Raw genomic sequence first — 27,017 nt, 5'->3', positions numbered from 1 at the left:
AGACAGAGATAGAGATAGAGAGAGAGAGAGAGAGAGAGGAGAGAGAGGGAGAGAATGATTCTTAAAAAATTTGACAACGAATTAACGTGGAATACCATTGCTTAACCATATTCGAATTAATTATTTATTATTATTATTATTTATTATTTTATAAGCTGCCATTTACCGAGCGCAACAAGTGTGTCGTTTTTTCACGAAGTGTCGGCGAACTTTTGGGAAAAATCTTTTTTTCTATTTTTTATTTTATTTTTTTTTTTTAATTTCTTTACTTTTTTCCATTTTTTTTTATTTATTTATTCTCTTTTGCCTCTTTTTTCGTTCCCTTTTCTTTCCCCCGCGGCTGAACACGAACGCATAACAGCGACGTATGCAGAAAATAAAAGAGGCTTCGTTGTATCCAACATATAGAAGCTTGCATAAAGCTAGTGGCATCAACGTTACTTTTTCTAAGAGAAATTTTATATCCTCCGCCCCATTGAATTGAATCCATATTATACTAATAAAAATTTCATAAACAAAAAAACTAACATTTCTTTTTTCATACGTATTACTCGAGCCAAGCAAAACAGTATTCTCTATGTATTCAGTTTTTAAGTATGAACGACACTCTCATAGCCTCGTCATAGTAATTCTTTTTTTTGTATGTTTTTTCCTGTCTTTTCTCTTTTTCGTATTTTTTTTTTGTTCTTTTTTGTGCTTTTTATTTTCCTTTTTCTTTTTCTACCACAAAGCATTCACCGACATTTCGAAAAAAAATCAACCCTTTATAATATAATATACTATATTATTTACGACACTATGATATAACGTATATACTATGACAAACATTTTCAACATCATCGATAATTTATTTATTTATTTATTTATTTCTTTTTTTTTTTTTTGTATTTTTTTCTTTCGTTAAATTCGAAGAAGAAAGGAGGGAAGGGGCTGCGGCAGGAATCAAAATGGATCAATAGGGTGGAAATAGGGAGTTGGTTTTAAAGGGTTAATCCAAGGTGTTCCACGTTATCGGCGACTCGTATTCGTTATTATCGTCGTCGCCAGTAATACGATATTTATTAGTTGTGTTTTTTTTTCGCAAGCAGAATTATTATTATTAGAAGAGTTAGAAAAGTGTTTAAACGTATCAACGCGTTTACGTATACGTACATCTGCGTCGTTAATGACAACGAATATACTTGTACGATTACTGTCCGATTCGTTGTTTAGTGTTCAACGAACGACAACGACAACGACAACGTTTCTTCTCGTATGTTTCCGCTTTTCTTAATATTTTTTCTTCCTTCTTTTCATTTTCTCATTTTCTCGTTTCTTTCCTTCGTTTAATCGTTACATACTTGCGAGCTTCTTTTTCTTTATCTTTTTTCCCCTTTTTTCCTTTTTTCTTTTTTGTTTCTTTCGTAAGTCTTTTACATATCCACACTTTTCTGAAAAATAGATCACAGGAAAAATGCGGATCAGGAAAGAACACACAAGTGGAACAACGTCGATGCACAAAAATTCATTTTTCGAAATCCATAGGCGTTGCCTTTCAAATGCAAGTTATTTTCTTTTTTTTGTTTTATTTTTTCTTCCTGTGTTTTATTAAATCTCTCATTCAAGCCTTTCGGATTTTCTTTTTTATTTTTTCTTCTTTTTCCTACTCTCAAACATTTTTTTCATCGAGCGAGTTTATCGTAAAAATTATTATTATTATTATTATTATTACGTTATTATTATTATTATTAGTTTTGTTGTTTTATTTATTTATATGTATACATGTACATGTATATATGTTTGTGTGTGTATATACGGGATGACACATTTTAATCTCCAGAAATTTTTGTTGCTATTAGAGAAAAAAAGAAATATTTCAAACCTTATTCGCGTTTTGTTTCGATTCGAGGATGTAATTTAATGTAATTATTATTTTTGTAGGTGAATGCGAGTAGAATTTACGTGTAGGTCGAGTTTGATTTCAGTTTTTTTCTCTCTCTTTTTTTTTTAATGGAATCATAATTTATATATATATATATAAAGTATTAAAAGAGAACTAATTTACTAGAATGTAATAACAGAATAGTGTAGTAGTAAATAAATCGCAATGGAAAGAGAGAGGTAATTTTTTAGCAGTATTTAAAAATTTATGAATTAAAATATCCGAAGCTAATAATTTTTCGACGTAGGTGGCTTAGTATCTTTCTTTTTTTTATTTTCCGTTTTTAATTTTTGATAAATAATCACGAGCGCTGGATAAAAGTAATGTAATAAAAACGATGATTCCATTAAAAGAAAAAAAAAAAAAAAAAAAAAAAAAAAAAAAAAAAAAAAAAAAAAAAAAAAAAAATAGAAAAAAAGAAAAGGATTGACCTTTGACATGATCTTTACGCGGCCATCTATAAAAAATAAAAAAGCCAATAACATCAGAATATTCTACACGTTTTAAAACAGAACGGAGGTTCTGTTCGAAACATTTTTCGAATAGTAAAAATTTCGGGGAGATAAAAATCGGTCGTCCATTATATACGTATAAATATTATTTATACGTACATATGACAATTCGTATATAAATACGAGTTTTGATTTTTTAAGGTTACGTGCTTTAGGATTTTTTTAATTTCATTTCGTTCTGGTTTTTTTTTTTTTTTTTTTATTGGATCTTCTTTTTTCTTTTTTTTATAAGAACCACAGGTCCGACGTAAAACTTAAGAATGAGAATATTTTCTGTATAATCTTAATCTCTTTTTAAAGAAATATCTCTCGCTCGAGATCGTTTGGCAGTATCTTCATTTTATTCTATAATATAGATAAAGTTATTTTATCTGAAAGGATCAAAGGAGACACTATGACGACGATGATAAAGAAAAAGAAAAGAAAAGAAAAAAAAAAACTCTAACGGTAAAAAGAGTATTACGGGTAAAGCATTGTTGTGTTACAAATTCATTTCTTGTTAGAAATTCATTTGAAAGATAAGCTAACGATAACCTCGTTGAAGGTTTATTCGATTATCCTCGATAATTAATTATCGATATATTCTAGGAAAAAGTAGCTATCATCGAAGATAATGATTTCTTTATAAATAATAAGCGATAAGTGTTATCCTTCGAACGGATCGTTTATTTTCTAATAAAATTAATCTGTAACAACGATATAACATCGTTTCGTTGACTCGGATAAAAAATTTGATACGATAGAAAATTTTATTGAATGAAAATTAATCTGTTTCTTGTTCTTTTATTTTTACTTTTTTTTTTATTACGAGATATATATATTTTTTTTCCCATGAAATTGGATTCGATCGAAAGATATCGTTTGACGAGGATGAAGATAATTACATTCTAAGATGGCACGACGCACTAGAAGAAAGCTTTAGAATTATTTACTTAATAGGAAAATGGCGATGCACGTGATATTTGGTATCGATACGATAATGTCGTTAAGTCATGTATCATACAATAATCGTATAACGTTAACTTATATCTTTCTTTATTTTTATTCTTTTTTATTTTTTAATTAATTAATTAATTAATTTATTTATTTTTTTGTTGTTGTTCTGTTAACACATTACGGACGGATCACGAAATCTATTCTCATTTTGTATGTATATATCAATAAAGAACGATTAATATTATTAATGATAATAGTTATTTTTTTTAATTATTCCGATATGAAATATTTTCAGATAATTTTTTCGAAGAAACATCAAGTAATGGTAAATATGTGTGTATATATAATATATGTGTATATAATGTATAAATATTTATGAGAATTATCGTAGTAATGAAAATTTGATAAATATAATAAAATCACGACGATACTTGTAAAAAGTATGAACACATCTGAGGTTTTCGAAAATTAGATCGACTAGTCGTATAAAAAATGTATATTATAAAAGCAAGTAATATATTTTGAACAATATATTGTTACATAGCGAAGAAAAATTATTTTTTATTACATACACATACACACGTACGCACATACGCACAAAATTCTGAATATATATCTCGTAACGAAAAATATACGAGACTTAACGTCATAATCACCGACATATGTATCGATCAAGATTAATTATAAATATGATCTGTATATTTATAAATATTTATAATTAAAAAAAGAAAAATATTAATATTTATAATTTATATATATAAAAAATTACGAAGAGTTTCGGAACACAAAGCGAATGTCCGATTATTACCTTATAATTAATAATTAATTAATTATGTATATATTATTTTAAAAATATACACGGTAATTAAAAATATTATTTGAAAAATTATACTACCAAACACGACATTGATATTAAACTACGAAGTTACGAGCACACCGTAAGTAATATTTTTATAGATACTAAAAAAATCCTCTACCTCTCCTATTCTCGGCAAAAAAAAGAAGGAAAAAAAAGGAGAGAAAAAAAAGGAAAGAAAAAAGAAAAATCACTCGATTATTAATAATAATTAATAATAAAATATCTGGTCCGTAATATGTTAAAAACGTTACCGGTACGTTCCGGTGTAAATCTCGAGAGACTTTAACTGGTTATGTATACATTCCTTTCTTCCTAATCTTTCTTTTTTATGTATATCCTTTTATTTCATATTTTCTTCTTTCATTCTTTCTTCCTTCTTTTTTTTCTTTTTATTTTATTTTATTATTATTATTATTATTATTATTATTATTATTATTATATTTATTACGTTTTTTTTCTCTTTAACTTTTCTTTTTCTTCTCTTCCGTTTCCCTTCTTCTTTCATTTTCTCTTTCCCTTTCCTTTCTTTCATTCTCGTATTAACGCACATACGAATAACATATGCACGTGTATAAATGCATTTCGAGAGACAGAGAGAGAGAGAGAGAAAGGGGGAGGGGGAGAGAGAAAGAGTAACTCGTCGTGATTTTACTCTGAATTGTCTGACATGTAATTAGCGAATAATAGCTCGTACACTCGTGTGGGATTCGGCTTGATAAATGTGAGAGAAAGAGTGCAAGAGAGAGAGAGAGAGAGAGAGAGAGAGAGAGAGAGAGAGAGAGAGAGAGAGAGAAAGAGAGAGACGGACACGTATGCACACATAGAGACGTGGAAATTTAGATGAACGCGCATCGTCGCTTCAAACTGAGAGGGAGTTACATTATTCTCGCTCATTAAACATGCTAATTTATTCATTGGACGTTCCACCACATGTAATATGTATTATAGTTCGATTACGATCGACACGGGAACCCGAAAACATCGTGCCTGAAATAATTCAATACATTTCGAGAAACGATTAGTCGCGACTTTTCGACGCTACTAGAAATTGTTTTCTGCGTTGAGTGATTTTCTCCGTTTAATTTTAATCTTCTTCTTTTTCTTCCTTATTTTTTTTTTCCCTTTCTTCTTCTTCGTTTTTTATCTCGATCGAAGACGACATCTTCGCTATCGCGTACTCTTGAAAATGGACATAGAGCGTATCATCCGATTTCAAATTGACTCGAGATTTTTGAAGATCTCTCGCTCTCTCAATATCGTTTGAAGAAAATGGCTATCGGAGTTATAACGCGTGATCTCAAATTGGTCCATGAATTTCTTTACCATTTGTTGAAAATGACCATCGAAGTATTACATCGCGTTATTTCAAATCGACGAGAGAACTTTGAAAATCCCGATCTCTCTCTCCCTCTCTCTCTCTCTCTCAGCTATTTTAAGAAAATAAAAAATGAAACGATTATAGAAATATATCAGGGGATGTTCAAATTGGCACGAAAATTTAAAAGATTTCTTACGTGCCTTCGCTATTCGAATAAAATGGCTGTCGAGATCGTGGCATATTCGCGTTACTTCAAATCACCGCTAGAATTTTACGAATTTCGATCTTCGGCATGAAAAACATGGAAGAAGAATTCTCTCTCTCGCTCTCGCTCTCTCTTCTTTTTTTCCAGCCTCCCCCTCTCTTTCTCTCTTTTTCTCCCGCAAAGCGTCCTTCTTCTCTTTCTTTGAAGAAAAATAGAGAGAGAGAGAGAGAGAGAGAGAGAGAGAGAGATAGATAGATAGATAGATGGATAGGTAGATAGATAGAAAGCAAGCTCAAAAGCGAGCAAAATTTAATCTAAGAAATTCAAACTACGATCATCGTCCCCGTTCCTTATCGAAGGATAGCAAAAATTTCGTATTCGAGAATTAAAAATTCTCGTATAAATTTTTGTTCTGTTTTTATCTTTTCGAGATCCTTTGTATTCGTCGTCGTCGTCGTCGTCGTCGTCGTCATCGTCGTCGTCGTCATCGTCGTCGTATCTTTCGTCAATTTTTGTTGCCATCTTGATACTCTTGTTCCTCTTGTATAGACACTCGCTGTCATCTTCCTTCTACGTGAATATCAAGGTTGAAAGAGGAAGGACGACTAGAAGCGAACTCGCAAGGACAAATCGGTCGACTCGGTGGGTCTGGGTCGATGATGAGAACCATACGGAACCGGAGGAACCCACTGGTGCGTTTTCATGACGACTAGATGGTTGTTCAGAAGCCATTAGATCCTCTCTCGTGGTCTCCGGGCATGGTAGATCTTCTAACTTTAAATCGAACAAATGTTTCACGTAGCACACCTTCCCATCCAATATCTGCATCTGCGAACACGTCAGATAGAAAGAGACAGTGCACGATTTGTGCGATTAATAAGGTTGACGTTTCGCTGAAAAAAAAATTCTATTTTTATTTGGGGATATCTATTTCTAGGTATCGAAAGTACCTATCGATTTTCAATCTTCTTTTTAAATACCATTAGCTCCGGTTCGACTCGAGTCTTTGAAACGTTTCCAGCTGTTAAAATCGATTAAAAACATTACCGTTGCTGATGTTTATTGTCAACGATTAAAACGGTTACGTAACGAATTGTTGAAAAAACACGAAGGACCGTGCTCCGGTCAATAGAAAACGCGTCATACTGTAACGCGATAATGCCAGAGGTCGCGTAAGGGAAATAATCCGGGAAAAAATATAAAGCAGCTTCGCAGAAGTTTTAATAACGTCCACCGTATTCATATTTCGCCATCGGGATAGTATACGATCTTTTCATTACAGACAGGATATCTTTATAACAGAGGGATTGAAAATTAACTAATTGATCGAAGTAAGAGACGGCTAAAGATCGCTTGTTAATGATGCTGAATGTAATGAAAAGATAAATATATATGTATATATATATATATAAAAGATACGAAAAAAATGACGACGACGACGACGATCATAGTTATTGCTATATTTAATAACAATAATTACTGTTATTACACGATATTCTTAACTCGTATCTTTTAATATCAACAATATTATAGAAACAAAGACAAAGAAAAACATCAAAGCTGATTTAAAATCACGAACACAACAAGGAGAGAAAATAACATTAACGTCGAGTCAAAGCAACTCCAAAATATAATCAGCTCATTATATAGCGTGTACGTGACTATCTGTCTCTCTCTCTCTCTCTCTCTCTCTTTCTTCATTTAAATAATGAAACAAGGATCAACCTAATCGCTTTTAATTCAAATTTGTTATCTCCACGTTTGCATATAAGAGACAGAGAATGACGGAGAGAAATATCGACTAAAATTTACTTAGAAAATCTTACCTTAGGCTGAGAATTATTATCCAACCCGGAATCCTCGTACTCTGCACCCGAATCATCGTAACTTTCATTAACAATGTCAGCCAAGTAACTGTTCTCGTCTTCGTTATTTCCATTCTTCGGATTATCAGCCAAGTATGTGTCTAAAAACACGCGCGCGCGCGCACACACACACACACACATATATATATACATAGATCGCATAAACGTATAAGATATCTCAATATATAAGAAGAACCTTTCGAAATAAGGAAACTTATATAACGGTGGGATGAGAATTGGGTAGAAAGGAGTCGAGGGCGGTTTGTGAGAAATATTGTTTGAAACTTTGATCACCTTCGAGACCCATATATCTATCTTTCTCACTTATTTTCTTTCTCTCTCTCTCTCTCTCTCTCTCTTTCTCCTTCTCTTTCTATCTCTTGGCACATAAGGTATCATCGTTGAGAATGAAATTAGAAAATTATCAAAAGATCTTTCCGTGTGCCAGACGACGGAAAGAGAGAGAAAGAGGATATAATATATATATATATATATATATATATATATATATATATATATAACTTCGTTAATTCAATCTGTTAACTTTGAAAGTTTTGAGGCTTCCACCGTCGATCGTTGATACTTTTTTTAAGAGAGAGAGAGAGAGAGAGAGAGAAAGAGAGAGAGAGAGAGAGAGAGAGAGAGAGAGAGAGAGAGAGAAAGTCGTAAATCAAGGATGTTAAAAGCCGAGATGAAAATTTATAACGTTCCTACGATGCTTTTTGTTTTTTAGGTAAAATTTGAACCATCTCTCTCTCTCTCTCTCTCTCTCTCTCTCTCTTTTTCTTTTCGTACACGTCGAGTCATAGATAAATAGATGGAAGAGGATGGAACATAACAATAAGTGAAAGTTACCAGGATTTCGCGCGATTTCGAGTTCCTGATTTCTCTCCAAGTCGTCATTGTTGATCTTCGACGTTGCAGTATTATTACTTTCGAGGAAGCAAGTGAGTTCCTCGAGGGCATCCCGTAACTTTGTATTCTTCGTCTCGTTCCTTAGTCCCCAAATCCATGCTAGATTGCAATCGCAAATCAGTTTGTTTCCTGCAACAATGTGAGAAACGAAACGAGGATTATTCTTTTCATCTTCTTTCCTCTTTCTTTTTTTTTTTTTACTTCGATATCCGCTCGATTTGTTTCGACGCGATCGATATGTCGCATAATATTTAAGATTTTATATTTAAATCAATAACATTCTTTCGTATATTAATTTAAATCCAAATTACGAACGATAGTAATAACGATAATGATAATAATAACAGAAAAAAAGAACAAAGAGCAAAAAACATTCTTCCGATAAAATAAAGCACGAGCGAGAAATTTCAATTCGCAAAGTACTTGCTTAACTCATCTTTATCTCTGGCAAATATTTTAATTGACGGACCACAGTTTCGTCGAACTCGTCGAGGAAACGAAATAAAGAAAATGAAAAGAAAGAGAAAAGAAAAGGAAACGGACTTCGACACAGCGAGGAATTAAATTTTTCATTGGTCGGACTTCCGTCAATAAAGTCTCGTTGATCTTTAATTGAACGGTCGATCGTTACGGACAATTTATCTATTATTAATTAACGAAGTCTTATTATTATTTAATAAACGAAGACACAGATGGTAACGAACGGGTGAGTGGGTGGGAAATCTCTCGGCATACGGGAGGACGACTAAGCGGCTTCGAATTTCTAACAAGAGACATCGTCGCCGTACTCGTCGTTGCTACTTATTTTTAAATTTTGTGTTTTCTTTTTTCTAATTCTTCTTTATCTATTATTCTTTTATTTCTTTCACGCGCTTTTCACTTCGCCTACGTCGAATACTCGACGTCGAACGATTTTTCCCTTAAAGTGCGAGGAGCTGATATGAAATTTTCATCTTGTTGTTCCGAACGCAATATACCGCCTCTTTTACGGGGGTATATACAAGGCTATTTATCCCGAGATAAAAAAAAGGAGAGAGAAAGAAATACAAAAGAGAGAAAGGGAGAGAGAAACTGAAAGAATCGAATAGGGAATAGAATAATGCTTATCCGGAACTGTTCAATGACTATCTTTAAAGTGTCTTGCAATATCTACAATATTTACAAAAAGAATGATATACTTTGGATAAAATTTCATACAGATCTTTGAAACGATAATACAGCAAGAATTTATTGAAAAAAAATCGTTAACTAATATCAAACGGCCATACACGGTTCATAGGTTCGTTACGTTTATTTGTCTGCGAAAGAGAGAAAGAGAGGGAGAGAGAGAGAGAGAGAGAGAGAGAGAGAGAGAGAGAGAGAGAGAGAGAGAGAAATGTTTTCTTAGAAGAAACGAAATTCGTTCGCAATCCAAGAATGTGTTTGATCGACGAAAGTACGAAACTACACGGCAGTTAATAACAAGGTCGTTTGTCTGCTACGGTTCAACGACAACTAACCAAACAATATCGTTCGGAGATGTTTATACGGGTGAGTAAATCTCTGGATAGAAGGGAAGAGAAGATTATCCAATGTCAATGAACTCTACATTTTTCATATATAGGGTGGGACAATAACTTTGAACGCCTTCAACATCGTCGTTCCTTTTAGCTACGCGGAGAAATCTTTACGGTTCAGAATTTTTTTGGCTTACGAAAGTCTAATAATGGCTATGGATGGGACCGTGACAATAACTTTTTTGTAGGTGATGGTTTTTTAAACTTTTCGAGATCGTTTCTTTTCTTTCTTTTTTATTTTTAATCGATCGTGCATAAAAAATGCGATTATACGGATAATCCGTTTTGTTTTTAATTCTATTAATATCAGTTCAACTGCGCGCGCGCGCGCGTGTGTGTAGATAAATCTTAAGAAATTGTTTCAAACGAAATTTTGCAAATCAAACGACACATATGTAAGTACGTTTTTATCGGTTTTCGCGGGAATTCTTTTTTTTTTCTTTCTACCTTCTTTTTTTTATTCTTTGCCCGTTACTTTACAAGGAGAAATCGCTTTTTGATGCGACCTTAAAAGCGAAGAAGATTTTCGCGTAAATCTTTCAGCATTGCCTTCAGGCTCGATTTTAGAAAAGAAATTTTCTCTCAACGCTCTCTATCGATCTATATAGATATACATACATACGTATTGGTTTCTTATACATGGTGTTCCCATGTAATTTAACCATATAAAATAGCTTCTCTTCTTTTTAACGACACGCATATATGTATATGTCTAAGAAAAGAAATTATTGTCGTTTTAAAAGTTGCAAATATTATTATTATTATACGAATGTTATACCGAATTATTGTTTACTCGAGATCTCGAGGTCATTTTTTTTTTTTTTTTTTAGTAGAATTCATGCACTTTTTTTATACGAGATAACGTTTCGTAGTGTACAACGACTTGCAACAAGCTGGCTTTTTAACGATTCTGATCCTGCAAGTTTGATCTCTAATTCATTTTTTTCCGAATCGTTTCTCATAATTTTTAATCGCGTTACTTCAGAATTTAATCATTGAGATACGCTTTATAAAAAACTTTTTCGATCGTTATGCTCTGTAATAAATTTTTTCGACGACTCCGGACGAATAGACAAAGAAAAAACAATCTAATAAAAATAGTAACCCTGTATAAATTCTCGAAGACTCTTTAATTTCTCTCTCTCTCTCTCTCTTTCTCGTCAAATCTGTCTCACTTGAAATCCTCTAGGATTCGTCCTAGGTTATTCTTAATTTAAACGATCTCTCCTTTCTCTCTCCCTCTTGTATAAATGTGAATAATTTAGAAACGATAACGAAGAACGTGTAGACGTTGAGTTAGTAAGAAGGACGTCGACGGGCGTAACAACGTGGCTATTTTAATTAGTCGTTTAATAATATATTCCGGAGAGGTAGCTCCCTTGCAGTCGACCAATGACCCTTACCCTCGTACCCTTATACCCCTTTCTCTTCGTTCCATCCTCACCCTTACCTTCGCCTTAACCCCTCCCAAACCCGTGCTCCAACCCATCCCATCCCGCACACCCTCTTTCTCTTCACGTTTCTTCTTCACCCTTAAACATTTCACGTTTCCCCATAGTCATAGCTAACCGTAATATACGAGCGGATCTTATAATTAAGGATCTTCAAAGGACATTGCACTTTCCTGCTTTCGTATCAAAATCTTCGTAATCGACGACGGTTGCAATAAAATGATACGTCTTGTACAATGGTATCTAAAAAATTAAAGATGATCTTTCTATTGGTTTTGCCGATTATTGTATATCTGCTCGAGTGCATGCGTTGTTAGAAATTCTGTTTTTTATATCTCATTTCTATATATATACCTGACAAATATATGAAAAAACCGGCTGAAATGTTGACGAATAATAAAAACAATAGTATTGACAGTAATAATAATAATAATAATAATAATAGTTAGCGTCTACGGTCGAATCAAGTATTACAATTAAGACGTATCATCTTTAATCGCTTTAATCGTTACTCGAATAATAACAAAGACGATAACAACATTTCGGATTTCCATAGAAAATCCTGTTATTTCGAATTGCGTTTAAACGTCGAGACAATTCGAGCCAATTCTTTCGGTGAAAGGATTACGGTCGTAACGACAGGATTACAATGCTTCTCCAAACGACTATTCGTCTTCTCGTCCATGTGCTTTTAACCCATACTAACACATACCATTCACGGTTCTCAACGTATTTATTTACATACCTAAACACTTATTGTACGTGGAGTGTAAAGGCAAATACGAGATGTGCCTATATATACGGAGGACGTGCATATATACGTACGTACATATGTACGTGTGTATATATATATATGTATGTATAAAAATACGCGTATATATGTGTGTGTACATAGGAGATACACAGAGGATGCCACTATTCCATGCAAGGGTGACTCTAATTTTCTGGAAAATAAAGTACCGACGGAGCGATCTGATTACGGCTGGCAGCACTGCTTTGCATTCGTTTGTTTTATATCTTTGCTATCCTTTTTATTTTTTTTTCTCTTCTTTTTTCCACTTTGTCTTCTTTTTTTTCCTTTTAGCCGAAAAGAAATACACTCGAACGTAACTCGTCGAAATCGGCAATTTTTGATATTTTCTTATGAAATTTATCGAGGAATATACATCGACGATGATAATATCGTAGAATGAAAATATTTTTGAAAAACAGAAAGAATCGATTTATTCTTTTTTTTTAAACCTTCCACGTGACATACGTAATCTCCACCTACAACGCGAACAAGCACGATGTTTGTTTTTCGGTTTAAATTCTTTCATGCGTTCCGCGTTGTATTTCTTTTTCTTCTTCCTCTTTCTTTTTCTTTTTTTCCTACTTTCCGTCAGCGTAGAAATGAAAGGTTAAACCGTAAAAGAACCGTAGAAACTTTAAATTTCTTTTGTTTCCTTCTCATACGATATTCTTTCATACGTTCAGCATTATTCTTTTTTTACTTTTCTTCTATACTCCATCTTTCTTGCCTCTCTCTCTCTCTCTTAACATTTTTATTTATCGGATCACTCGTTTCTATAAAAAACCAACCGGCATTGAAGAAAATTTATTTTCAAAATCTGAGATAAAGAGTTAAGCATCGATCGAGCGTTTTCGACGGTAAAATTAAAAAAAAAAAATTCTGAAAGTGGAGTTAATCGCTTTTGCCTGCGTGCCGTATTTGACGTATGCGTGTATACATATGTATACGTAGGTAGGAACAAGCGCGAGAATGGATAACACGAAACGTAGGAGAGAATGAGGCAGAGAGAGAAAGAGATATGTATGTGAACGAGGTGAAATAAACAAAAGATAAGCGTTAGAGGAACCGCGACGTCGACATAGAAAAACGTCTCCTGTATATATGCGCCACAAATGTAACGCAGTCCGCGTAAAGCTTTTCATCGATTCGACCCCGTTATAAAACATTGTTCGCGTTAAAAAAAGAAAACAGGAAAAGACTCGAGATAAAAGCAATTTTGTGTATGAAAGTCATTATATCGTCATAAATAAACAGATTCGAATGATCGATAAAAAAAGAAAAATTCCTCTTTTGTGCGCGAAAACGATTGTCACCGTAAATAAATGAATTCGAGCGATCGATAAAAAAATAAGTTCCCTTATAAGAGATACGAGAAGAAAAAAGAAGAGAATTTTTCGAACGAAGGATCGGTCGGTCGTCGTAAATAAACAAATCTATTCAAATAATCGATAACTACTAACATTTACGATTCAATACTTTTCAACTTATACGCGCTATTCGATTTATGGACCGCATTTGACGATATCGAAGAAAACTCGAGTATGTACGTACGTAGTACATACGTCATCCTTTCAATGTCCGCGATATTTGAAAATTTCGATTTGAATCGAATATTTAAACGCATTCATCGACGAGTCGATCCGCACGCGCACGCGCACGTCGATACAAGAGAATTATTTTCGAAAGGTTTGGAAAGATCATAAAATATTATTTACAAGTTACCTAGTCGTTCATAAAAATTCACACATATCGTACATATTATATACCATTTTCTGTAGTAATAATTTTATACATTTTCTTAGACCACTTTGAGAACGTTCCATGTATTTCACGGCATCCTGTTTATTTATGTATTCGCTTTATCAAAGACGTTCGTTATTTCCCACGAGAGATTTCTATATCTCTCTTTTTCTTCATTTTTTTCTTCTCCGTTTTAATCGACAAGAGAGTAAATATGATAAAGGAGATTAAGTCGATATTCGGATCGATAATAAAAATTAGAAAATTATTCCGAAAATTACAATTGTTTTCATCTAATTATTTAATTTTTTTTGCAGATTCTTATTTACGGAAATAATAAATTATCCAAAAATATTCGTTCTATAGTTACGTTCATTACTTTTTTCTATTTGCATTCCTCTCTCTCTCTCTCTCTCTCTCTCTCTTCTCTCTTTCTTTCTCTTTCTCTCTCACAATCTTTTTGTTTTTCATCTATCCTTTTATACTTTACTACCGTCCATTAACCTTTTTCGTAAAATACGTTTTTCCTAGCATTCAATTGTTCGGCTACTCCTCTAAACGTTTTTTCCCTTTTTTCTCTCTCTCTTTTTTTCTTTCACAGACGTTTTTCAATTTTCCTTCTCGATAAACATCGCGTAAAATACGTCTTGAATTTCGATCGAGACTTTGATTATCTTACCGTCGAGCAATTCATATTTTTCTTCGGAAGAAAATTGTCTGTGGTAAAGAACAAAAAAAAAACGAAAATAAAAAAGGAGAAATCTCATTCTCGATTTATACAATTGAGTAATCATCGTATCGCAATACGTACAAGTATTTACACGCGCGTGTGATGCGTATATACGAGCGTGCATCTTTCGACGAAACGTTTTCGACTCGTTATTATTCTTCACGCCACGAAAGTTTTTTATTCGTCGCAAAAACCCACGTATATATCGTACTCTTCGTCCTTTCCGGCCAATTTCGTATAAACGACGAACGTTCTAGTTTCTCCGTTCGCAAAAATGTTCTCTCTCTTTCTACACACACGGTGTGTATATATATATATATATATATATATATATCTTTCTCCCTGTCTATCTCTCTCACTTCCATTTGTTGCAGATACATCCTCTCGACGACCTGACAACAACATTGGTGGTATCGACAAAACGATCGCAACTTCATTCGATTCTCGACCGACTCTCTTTTTTGTTTCGGTTTTTTTTACTATTTTCTATTTTTTTGTCTTTTTATTTTCGTTCCATTTTGATAGCGGTAGTTCTTTCTTTCTTTCTTTTTATCTCTCTCTGCCTCTCTTTCTTCTTTCACGTTTGTCTACAAAAAAAAAAACACGTGCACCTATGTACATACGATCGAGCATCCACTGAACGAATCGTTGCTGTCGGGTCAGCTCTTTGACATAAATATGTGTGTGTGTATGCACGTATTATATATATACACACACACGTTGTACGTACGTACGTACAGGGTGACCCACCCAACTGGAATAGGCTTTATCTCCTAAACGGTCGAAAATAAATAAAAATGTTATAGGTCAATGTTAAATCGTGCCGGATGGTGCATAATATTATGCACATAATTTTGCGCACGGATGCATCAGAAAAATGCAGAGTTTCGAGAGTTTGTTTGAAACATTTGCTTGTAAAATCTATTAACGCTATTTTATTAATACAATTTTATTGTAATAATAATTATTATTATTGTTACAGCATATTTATTATCTATACCGCATAATTTTAGATTTGAATTATACCATTTTGAATAGGAAAATAAGCTTGAAAATCCTTTGAAGATATTTCATCGGAACCACTTGTAATACATACTTGTATACGTACGTAAGTACACACACGTATATACCGTATACACATATCATGGATTTTAAAGCTTATTCTCGATTCCAAATCGCATCGTCCGTTTCCGAATTTGCTATTCGTACAAGGAACTCATATTCCTGGCATTTATACGATCGCGATTCCGAAGATTTACTCTTAAGTATTTTGACGACGTATAAATAAAGTTTACGATACGATTCGTTCATTTTTTATCTATGTAAAATCTGTACTTTTCATATCATCAATTTTACTTTTCGCATAAATTTTTCTAAATATAAATTTAATAAGACGAATCAACTCGTTACGTTTATATTTAATATAGATCTTTGCCTTTACATATGACGATATTTAAATAAATAAATCAACGATCGGTATCGATATAACGATTTATTATATATCCTTATAGATTAAATAATACGTTGTTATAAAATCGCAAACGTTCGTATTCGTTGTTTCAACATCGAACCATGCGGGAACATTTTAACGTTTATCGTCGAAACGTTTTAGACTTAAATTATGTCCAATACGTTAAACATTTTCCGTGCTTAATTAGACTCTAATGAAGCGATAATTAAAATCATACACACGTATGCACCCGCACATGCATGCATATATGTATATATATATATATATACAAACGCATATATATATCGCATCGAACGATTCAAGAGTGCAATGAATAATTTCAAAATTTATAATCGTATCGGAATATATGAGGTAATAAAAAAATCGATTAAACGAGTTAAACAATTTGTGAATTATAGTTATCCAAGAAAATAAACAAAAATGATACCTCAATTTCGTTATTGCGAATCGAATACACGCATAAAGGTACGACGGTGCACGCGATCATACATCGATTATTACGTAATCAATGATTTTTAATGAAAAATCACGTTTCAAGGTAACGAGAGAGAGAGAGAGAGAGAGGTAATTACGATATTTAAGGTATTTAAGTTAAAACTCGTACGACGAGAAAAAAAGGGAACTGAGAAACAAAATGCATCTGTTAATTTTCAACGAACTTTACAGTCGTCATTTTTTTTCTTTTCTTCTTCTTTTTTCTTTTCCCATAAATCACATACGAGATAACTAATTCGAATAATAATCGCCAAAGTTTGATTTTCCTTTATATTCCGGTTGAGCGAATCGGTGGTCGTTTATAGACGTTGTATACAAGCTTAGAATTTCAAATCGCCGAAACTGACGTCGATTCTATTGTACAAGTTGAAGAGTTACGAGCTATTACTGTTATTACCTTACGAGGTATATATTCCGTTTAGAAAGGGAATCAGAGTATTATTTAAATGCCAATTCACCTTACGCTTCTATGATTTTCTATAGAGAGAGAGAGAGAGAGAGAGAGAGAGAGACAGAGTATTTCAAGATACAAAGCGACGTTAGACGTCGGAGTATACGATAGTAGTCTTAATGGTATATCCTTTGACCGAGCGTATACGAACACCGAGCGAAAACGTTTACAGATATATAGGGGGCGAGCCAATAAATTTGATCTTCTAAACTATTTTTTTTAGTCATAATATCGAAAAGTATTATATATAAAACTTGGATGACACGGAAGAGTGCGCAACGCGATGGCATTTTGTATCTATATCACGTTTTCTTCGTGTAATATGAAATTAGAAATTTTACGTAAAAACATCAACGCTAGAGAAAGCGAGAGAGAGAGAGAGAGGAGGCCGCAGGCTTCTTCGAGCTGCTATTCCGCGGAGATGCGGGATTAATTTCGAGGATAACGAGGATTTAACGGCGGCCAAAGTTTTCAAAGTTTCAAAGTTCTGAAAGTGCCGCGTGGCCGCGCGGTCGCGAATGAGCGCGCGCGTCCGCGCTCACGCAAGAGAAAGGGGGAGAAAGAGCTTGCCGCAGTCACGTGCAGTCGCGCAGAGCTAGGTCATCGTCGTTGGTTACCACCGATGTATAGAGGGACGACGATGGTAGAGTAGCCGGTCGTGGGTGGTGATCGGTATAGCGCGGCTCGAATGGCTCGTTGAGGTCGGAGTTGCGTTTGACTTTGCGATTTTCTCATTAATTAAAAAAATCTTCAACGCCGACTCTAAAGTCGAATTCCAGCTCGTTTTGTCGCTTTGCTCTTACGCACAGCCGTTTTCTTCTCTCTCCACCCACTGACATCGCTTTACTCCTCCTCTCCGGATCTTTTCTTTCGGCTCTCTGATCTCTCGGATAGATGGTGCTCTTTTGCTCGATTCAAAAGTCAAGAGAGCGAGTCCGCGTGACGACGGCCGAGAGAGGAGAGGGAAGAGGAGAGAAGCTTTTATGATTTCCACGCGCTTAGACTCGAAGGACTTGTCCAAGCTCGGAACTCTTTTTCAAGAGGTTTTTTACTCTCTCTCTCTCTCTCTCTCTCTCCCTCGCTCGCGCCTTACATTAATTTTCTTTTTCTTTAGCTTCTAGTCAGACTTTCTCGTCCGCGAGCAAGTTGAAAGATTTCTGCTTTTTTCCCCTCTTTTTTCTTCTTTTTACTTTTTTTTCCTTTCTTTTTTCTTCCTACTCATTGCCAATCTTATCCAAGCGTTCGTATAACTTCCTTTTGAATACCAATAACGATAATGACGGTAGAAGACATCGATGAAAATACTACTTTTTTTTTTTCTTTTTTTTTTCTTGCAATTCATTATCAATTTTATTCGAGTAGGTAATAACGGTAATGATAACGACAACGACGACTATGGCGATAATGAAGACAACGATAATACGTCGATGAGAAACTTATTGCTTTCGCGAATGACTTTCCGCGCGTGACCAACGTCGGACGGTCGCGAAAAGGGGGAAGTCCGTCTAAAGATGCGATAAAACCTATTTATTCGACTATCCCTTTATCTCTATCGATCGATCTAACCGTCTATCTATCTATCTTTCACTGTCCTCCCTATCTTCTCTCACCCTTTCTTGGATACATATCTTAGTCGCCTATACTTCCGCTTTTCTCTCCCTTTGTCTGTTTTCTCTCTCTCTTCCTCTCTCTCTCTCTCTCTCTCTCTCTCTCTCGCTCGCTCGTTCTCTCTCCTTCTCTTTTGGGTCACTTTGGGGCACTGGAGGTCGATATACGTCAGGCACAAAGTAATACCACCTGCAACAGCTGCAACAATGGGAGTTCGTGCTGCGCAAGAAGACTGTCAGGCTAAGTTATGTGCCAAGCGACAACTCTGAAAGCGTTGGGCCCTCGTCTAAAATTCTCCAAAATGAGAATAAAATCCATTCAGTCGGAATTATAAGTCGTATATCTTTTTTTTACTGTTTTTTCTTTTCTTTTTTTACTCTTCTTTTTTTTTTTTAAATTGGACAGCAATTCTCTCCGAGATCGATTCTTTCGCACGTATCTTCAAATCTAAAGCAACCTTTCGAATAAATATATATCGAATAAATATATCGAAATATCATACACATTCTCGCGTACATATGCGCGTATGTACGTGCAATTAATTCTTTATTATCTTTCAAACATACATACGTGTGTGTATATATATATATATATATCTGCCAACACGTATGCACAAAAAGGGTGATATACGGAGATAGAGACGACAAGAGTAATCCGGAGGACACGTAGGTCGATGCAGGAAGGGGTGTTACCGGCAGAGAAGCAGACTACCACGCCTCCGTTCCTAAAATTTCATCCCTTGAATGATTAAAACCTAATATACAGACACGCCTACCTCGGGGGTATGACGAAGGGTACGACGAAAAGCCCTCATCGATGTTTCTGACACTTGCTCTCTTTCTCTCTCCTACACATTTTTTCTCTCTTTTCTCAATTCGAAATTATCTTTCAACAATATTTATCATTATTCTCACATTTGTTCCAACGTAGCTTTTTGCCTCTCTCTCTTTTTCTCCCTTTATTTTTCTTATGCAAACCATGAGGTAACTACCCTTCGAGCAAATCAGCGTAGAATTTTCACGGTCACTGGCTTCAATTTCATCGTGTTATGGTCCGACGGATTCTATGCTAAAGAGAAAGAGAGAGAGAGAGAGAGAGAGAGAGAGAGAGAGATTGAAAAAAAAGAGAGAAAGGGAGAGAGATAGTACCGGTAGAAATATCGAGCCATACGCTGAGAAGTTTCTTTTTTGTTACTTGTCGTGTGTCCCAGCCGTGCGGTTCTTGGGATAATTAATCGGTGTCATTAGGCTAATGAGTCCGGGTGAAACCGTGCACGTTCCTTTACTCCTCTCTCCGTGATCGTGTTCGTGTGTTCGTACGTACGGACGTACGTAACTTTATATATATATATACATATATATATATATATATGTATATGTATGTAAGTACGTGTGCGAGCAAAACCACGCGATCCGTGAATCAGGGAAAAAAAATGGTCGAAGAATAGCCGGACTCCGCAAAATGCCGACAACGACGACTACGACGAAGACTACGACGACGACGACGCGCCTATCTTTTATTCGCGTAGAGATATGAGCGAGCTTTTTATCGTTGGTCTTTTTTTTCTTTTTTCTTTTTTTTCCTGTCTTGGCTCTTTCTTTCTTTCTTTTCTTTTACCTATGTATTTGTTTATTTATTTATTCGTTCGTTCGTTCGTTCGTTCGTTCCTTTTTGCGTCCCATTATTTGCCTTCTGTTCGCCGAGGGACAGTTTCCGACTACTAGCGTATCTCGGATATTTCGACGAAATTCGAGGGTTCGGATTAAAGCGGAGCAAGAGGAGGAGGAGGAGGAGATCGAATTTAGCGTATTTTCAATATGTTCCGGTACGAAATTGGGTCGCTTTTATTCCTTCATTTTTCTTCCTTTTTCTTTATTTCTCCTTTCGTTTCTTTCAAAAATTTACCTGAAATATTTAACGAGTTAAAGTTTTCAGCGCAACGGGCACGAATACCGTCAAACTTCTTGTTTTCCTTGTGTTTTTTTTTTTTTCAATCTTTTTCCTCTTTCTTTTCTTTGCTCTCATCTTCCAATACGTTCTTCAAATTGTTCTCGACGATATAAATTTTATAGTCGTAGTTGTTTGTTAATTTTTACTCGTGTACACTCTTTATATTTGTTTTTTTTTTTTTTGTAATTATTATTATTTTTAAATCCGCACAAATTCTTCTTTCGTTTTCGTTAAAATCCGAAATTCTGCGGAAAAGGATCGTACGTTGTATCGTTTTTTCTCTTTTTTTTTCTCTCTTTCCGTTTCTCTCTCTCTCTCTCGCGTATCAAGTAAAAACGTTTTGCTCCAAGAACAACGCAGAGGTGTTTTTTATGGATGAAGATCATCGGGATTAAGTCGAGCCAAGAGATTCGACTTGGCCGATAGTAAATGCGAGTGCAAGCTTGTAGAACTTTTTCTTAAGGCGTAGGTACTAGGCGCCGTGCGAACGCGACGACGATAAAATCTAAACGCTGTTGTTCCATTGCGAGAAAGTTGCTCTTAACGACGACACGCTCGGCAGTTAGTATCCGGCAGACGTTTGAAAAATTTTCTACGTTCCTTCGCATTAAGATAAAATCGAAAGCTCGGAAAAAAGTTTCTTTTCTGTTGATTTTTAAATGAAATAAGAGTACAAGTAAAAATCTTGTAGGCACGAAGGCGGTTTCGCGAGAAATCGATCAAAATCGATTAGAAGAATTTTATCGATTACAGAAATTTATCATTCGACGCGTCAAATTTTTCTCCGACGAATTTCTTTTATCGGTACCGGTCGATGAACGTTTACTATATAATAAATCGTTTATCTTTCTGGATCGTTTTTATTCGAGACATTTGTTCTAATCGATGTATCATGCAACGAGCTAAATCAATTTTGCTACGGTATATTTTCGCTCAAGAGTTCTCTCTCTGTCTCTGCCTCTCCGTCCCAAGGGACGTATCTCCTACTAACATACGTCAATAAAAATCGCAAGTATTCGCGAAAAGTTATGAAACGTAGCTAGCTGATACCGAGAAAATTGAGTACTCAATTATTCAGTATGGCGCATCCGAGCAACGTTTATCTCGGAACGAGAGATAACTCCGTCCTTCTCTCTTGCTCTCTCGAGTCTCCCTAAGAGGCCTCCATCGAAGGACGAGAACAAAATGCTGGCGTCTCGTGCTTTTCACCATCCTCCTTTTTCCATTTGTATTTGTGCATTTTTCATCGTTCACCCTCAGCCATTTTCCCGCCCGCAGAAGACCTCTTGAGACGTGGTAACAATCGAGAAACGGTGGCGTACGATCGCAAACACGAGTGTAAATCGATGTCTGCTGCATCTTTTGCAGCCATTTTCACGTAAAAGATAGTACCTGCATGGATTTGATTATTTCCTTCATCTTTCCTCCGGGACTTGCTTTTTTCTTCTTCTCTTCTTCTCCTTTTAAGAAACAACGAACGGAGGACAAAATTTGACTGCTACGGTTTATTTAGATGTAAGAATAAAGAGGATTGATCGAGAGGAAAAAAAATAACGATTAAGCGACGATCGATATTCGATTTTCGATATAAAGTGTCGGACTTTGAAATATAGACGAGGAGAGACGTCGATCCGTCGAGGGGAATAAAAGAATCGATTATCCTGAAATAATGGGAACGAATATCTATCTTTCTTACGATCGTTCGACCCTTACGTTCTCGTTTTTTGGTTCGTCAACGCGCAAGATCGCCAAGATCGAAGATATAGAAAATTGCGAGGGTATAAGAGAAAACTTTTGATCGTACTTGGACGGCGAGAACTAGTTTGGAAAATTCACCGAATGTTATCTTCCTCTCCTTCTTAGAACCGTGACTTTATCGCAATTATTATCGTTATCTCTGCGATAATTCCTGTCGCTTCTTCTTACTTTTAAAAGGACGTGCGACAACGACGTCCAAAGAGAGAACGAAGAGATGGAAGAAGTAGAGGAAGAAGTAGAAGAAAATGGCGAAGAGTACTGACTATGACGTTTCAAGTTTTGCACTAGACCAAAAACTTTCTAATATCGCAATTTCTGCATTTTATTCTTCGAACCTTCTTCCTTTTACCGTACCGACGGTACTGTAAGAGACTACGTCCATTCTTTTTTCTCTTTTTTTCTCCATCGCATTTCTTTCCATTTATCAATTTCCTTATCTCACGGTTTCTTTTTGAAAAGGATCGATGAAACGACGATGATCTCGAACTCTTTTATTCGTACGAGTACTTTTCGTTATAAATCGTTCGATGGAATTTCTTTTTCTTTTTCTTTTCCTTTTTTCTCTTTTTCTCCCGTATAATTATTTCGATAAACAACGGTGTGCAACGGTGCGTTTATATTTATTACAACGCAGTACGACACGAGCTTTAGACCGAAGACGTACAAACGATCCTTCTCTCTTCGATCTTTTATCTTTAAACGATACCAAGATAAAATAGCTCGAGAAAAATACAAACACGCGCTGTACGAACGCGCGTTCAAAGTGAAACGAATTATTGCATTAGTTTTTCGTCATTTGGAAAATTATTTAAGTTCGTAATGAAGCACGTTGCTGTACGAATATCGCGTTACGTAGCTCGAAAAGAGAAAAAAAATTCGGCACCGTGAAAAGTCGAGAGAGATAGATATAGGAGATAGAAATAGAGGCGCAGAGAGAGAGAGAGAGAGAGAGAGAGAAAGAAATAATTATTCGGCCACCATCGCTCGGGTGTTAACGATTTTAACGAAATAAATTCGCTTCGCGTAGCGCGAGCATATTTTTCCATTTTAACTTTCGAAATTCGTAATGACGCTCGAGATTTCGAATTTTGTTCATTCGCCCGTTCGACGTTTCAATTCTGCTCATTTAAAAATACCCCTTATTAAACGATCCGAACGAAAAATAATTCGTTTCGTTTCGTTTCGTTTCGTACAATACGAATCGATTTACGATACGTATATACATTTTAAATAATAAGAAATAATTATTTTGCATTATATAAAAACTACGTAAACTTTTTCTGCTATAAATTAGGAAAAAAAAAACGTCAAAAAAACCGAACCAAAAAACAAAATTTCTCAACTCATTGAAAAAGAATCCGACAAAAAATCTTTCGGCTGACGAACGCAAATGCGAATTCATCGGTACTTGCTCGATAGATCGATAAATCGTTTCGGACCAATTACGATCGTCGACAGGGCGACTAGAGTAGAGTGCTTCGAGATATCGAGATGACGAAATACAGAGAGAGGGAGAGAGACAGAGACATAGAGACGGATAGACAGATACAGAGACAGAGAGAGAGAGAGAGAGACAGAGAGGGTGATTCGACGATAATAGATTAACAGCGATAATCAAGCACAGGTCAAGAGAGTACTTGCTACTCGTACGTCGATCGATTTCGTATTAACCCCTTGCAAAGGGGTTGAAGATTCAGCCCCTAAATGAACACGTCCGGTTGAACTTCCTATAAGCATATATACGTACTAGGTGAACGCGCTCTTGTCCCTGTGTCACGTTCAAATCGTTCGGTACGAACGTTCTCGATTCTCGCTTTAAAATTTAATATTCTCTATAACTCTCTTTTTCCTTTCTTTTTTTCTCGTCTTCCTCTCAAAGATATTCGATGATCCTACGATTGATATATAATTTATGTAATTGAAAATATCGTACAGTATACCGTACAATACGTATTAACCAATAAAGTCCATCTTAATTCGTTTAAAAACAATTGAGGATTATTGACCCGTAAAAGGACGTGTCCGGAACAAGTACTTGCTCGATCGAGAAGAATGCAAACGAGAGAAAGAAGAGGAATAAAAAGTGAAAGAAGAAAAGGAAAAAGAAGAAGACAGGTAAAAAAAGAAAAAGTCGCAGGAATTCGTTGTCAAGGTGAGGTAGAAGGAATTATTAGCGATCGAGGTGAATTTAACGTTGAACGAGACAAACGCAAGGATGAAAAGGGAAGGAAAGGGAGTTCGAAGGAGGGTGAGGAGATCGTCGAGTAGGGGTGGCATTTCCAGCCAATGGAATTTATTCCTAGTCAGGCCAATCGCGGCCTCTTTTCCCTGATAAATGTTTGTCGAGTTGCGCGACGAAATTGCATTTCCACTATCTACCTCTCTCTCTCTCTCTCTCTCTCTCTCTCTCCTTGTCCATCCAAAGAGGAAGAAGAAAAGAAGCTCTTCCGATATAACTCCCAGCATCTCCTTCTTACCCCGTTGCCCCTGCTACCACTCCTTCCCCTTCCTCCAAGCCTTTCTCCTTTCTGTCTCTTCTCGTTTCCGTTTCTCCTCTTTAACTCCCCCCGTCTTCTAGTTCTCCAAGACTCAACCCCAGAAACCCCTCGGAACCCTCAACGAACGGTATCACTCGTCTAATACGTTATTCAAACCCACCCCCTAGCGTCCTCGGAAAGTCGCCTCTCTAAAAGCCAAATTCAGTTACTCTTCCTTGTTATTCTCCGTCTGTCTGTCTGTCTCTCTCTCTCTCAAACTCTTTCTTTTGGCGTCTGTTTGTCCCTGTCTCTTTCTCTCTCGCATATATACGCACACGCGCACAACCGCGCGTTTCATTCTTTAGTTGCCACTTCCTCTCCACCTTCGCCCGTCGTCCTCTTTGTTTCTTCTCGCCGTATCTAAATTTTCTATCTTCTTTTTCTTCTTCTTTCGACCTATGTTCCACCGTATATCCCTCTCCTCTCCTCTCCATCTTTTCTCGTATCTACGTTAGAAGCAGATAGTATACGCATTCGCGTTCCAGAAGACTGCATTCCACGAATAAACGAATCTTAGATTTTCTTTCTTTCTTTCTTTATTTCTTTCTTGGATAATATAACACCGGAAAAACGGAAAGAATATTCGAGATATTTTCTTCCATTCCGATTAAATAAAAAGGTATTCCATTAAAAATTGGTGAGCTATTTCGTTTCCATTCCTTTCTCCTTCCGCTGCTACTATTGCTATTACTATTATTACTACTATTGCCGTTATTATTGTTATTTTTATTTCGACCGACATTAGATTCGTACAAAAAACGCGTGCAAAAAAGAGAAAAGAAGAGAAAATGTCCAAGCGTAATTACGAGGAAGAGGAAGAGAGACAGAGGCGGGTAGAGAAAAAAAGAGAGAGCCAAAAATACAAGAGGAAAGAAAGGAGACACCGGAGTCGATGAAAGATCCATAATTCAGTTACGCCTCGCTTCGTTTCCGGATTCTGTGAGCAAGCAAAGATTCCGTGACGGGAGATTGGGTAGCGACGATGGCGGGGGCGGGTTGAGAGTGGGTGGATCGGAGAACGGGACGTCGAAGACGAAGGAAGGGAAGAGGGTAGAGACATTAACGTTAGAGTCTTCACATAATGGAGGATTCGCGTTAAGATTTATGATCTTATTTCTTCCTACGTACGATCCTTCCCCTCTCCTGTTCCTCCTACCCGTCGCTTCTAGTGTGAAATAAGTGAATGAATACTGGATATTTCAACGACATTATGCGTGTCCTTTTTTCCCCTTTTTTTTCCCTTTTTTCTTTCGCGATGAAGAACGCCCCTTAAGGTTCACAGATGGCTGATGGCGAAGGAAGAGAGAAAGACGTAATACATATTGATGACAACTTCTTCTTCTTCTTCTTCTTCTTCTTTTATCCTTCTTCTTTCTCTTATTTTTATTCTTTTTATTCTTCGTAATGGCCGTCGTCGAAGAGAAAAATTTTTTTATTATCGACGTTATTGTCGTGGGTCGCGCGTTAAAGATCGATCGAGTCTTCCGACGATTTTATATTACCGTCGGTGACCCGTGCGTCAAAATAGATGAGTATTTTGTTAGAACTATGGAGTTTAAACAATAATCGTCTTTGACGCGAGCTCGTGCCTCTCAACGGCGAAGAAGCCGAAACCTTTCGAGACTATTCACATCTCGATGAACAACATCAAATACGGTTAGTTTAACGCTTATGCCACTTTACGCTTTCACTTTGGTCAGCGAAAACAAAATGGATAATCAAACGAAGAGGGGTACGAGAGAGGACTATCAATCGAAGTAATTGTTCCTTTCGTGGTATATAATTTTATATATTTTCAATTAAACCTCGATCGTTTTTAGTTAATTTATCGATTAGTTTTTTTTTTTTTCGAACCATTAAAGCGTAAACTCCTGAACTATTTCGTGTTCGAATCTCAAACCGATCCATGAACCATTTTTTCTTTGGAATGACTTTAATCTCAGAAA

General features: G+C 35.6%; 1 protein-coding gene and 1 long non-coding RNA gene across 7 annotated transcripts in view; one reads left to right on the top strand and one right to left on the bottom strand.

Moving 5' to 3' along the window:
* LOC122636750 overlaps positions 1 to 27,017 on the top strand; it is a 219,447-nt gene that overhangs the window by 14,591 nt on the left and 177,839 nt on the right. The gene's annotated exons all lie outside the window — the stretch shown is intronic.
* LOC122636745 (connectin-like) overlaps positions 4,663 to 27,017 on the bottom strand; it is a 222,322-nt gene continuing 199,967 nt past the window's right edge. For all 5 annotated transcript variants that reach the window (XM_043828304.1, XM_043828306.1, XM_043828305.1 and 2 more), the window contains 3 exons: positions 8,472 to 8,660; positions 7,578 to 7,717; positions 4,663 to 6,579 (listed from right to left, as the gene is read on the bottom strand). In XM_043828304.1, the coding sequence (XP_043684239.1) occupies positions 6,322 to 6,579; positions 7,578 to 7,717; positions 8,472 to 8,660 (587 nt within the window). In that variant the 3' untranslated portion in view covers positions 4,663 to 6,321. The remainder of the gene's footprint in view (positions 6,580 to 7,577; positions 7,718 to 8,471; positions 8,661 to 27,017) is intronic.

The sequence above is a fragment of the Vespula pensylvanica genome, chromosome 23 (assembly GCF_014466175.1).
Source record: "Vespula pensylvanica isolate Volc-1 chromosome 23, ASM1446617v1, whole genome shotgun sequence".
NCBI classification, from domain to species: Eukaryota; Metazoa; Arthropoda; class Insecta; order Hymenoptera; family Vespidae; genus Vespula; species Vespula pensylvanica.
The sequence above is the reverse complement of the archived record's forward strand: the minus strand, read 5'-3'. Positions and strand labels throughout refer to the sequence as shown.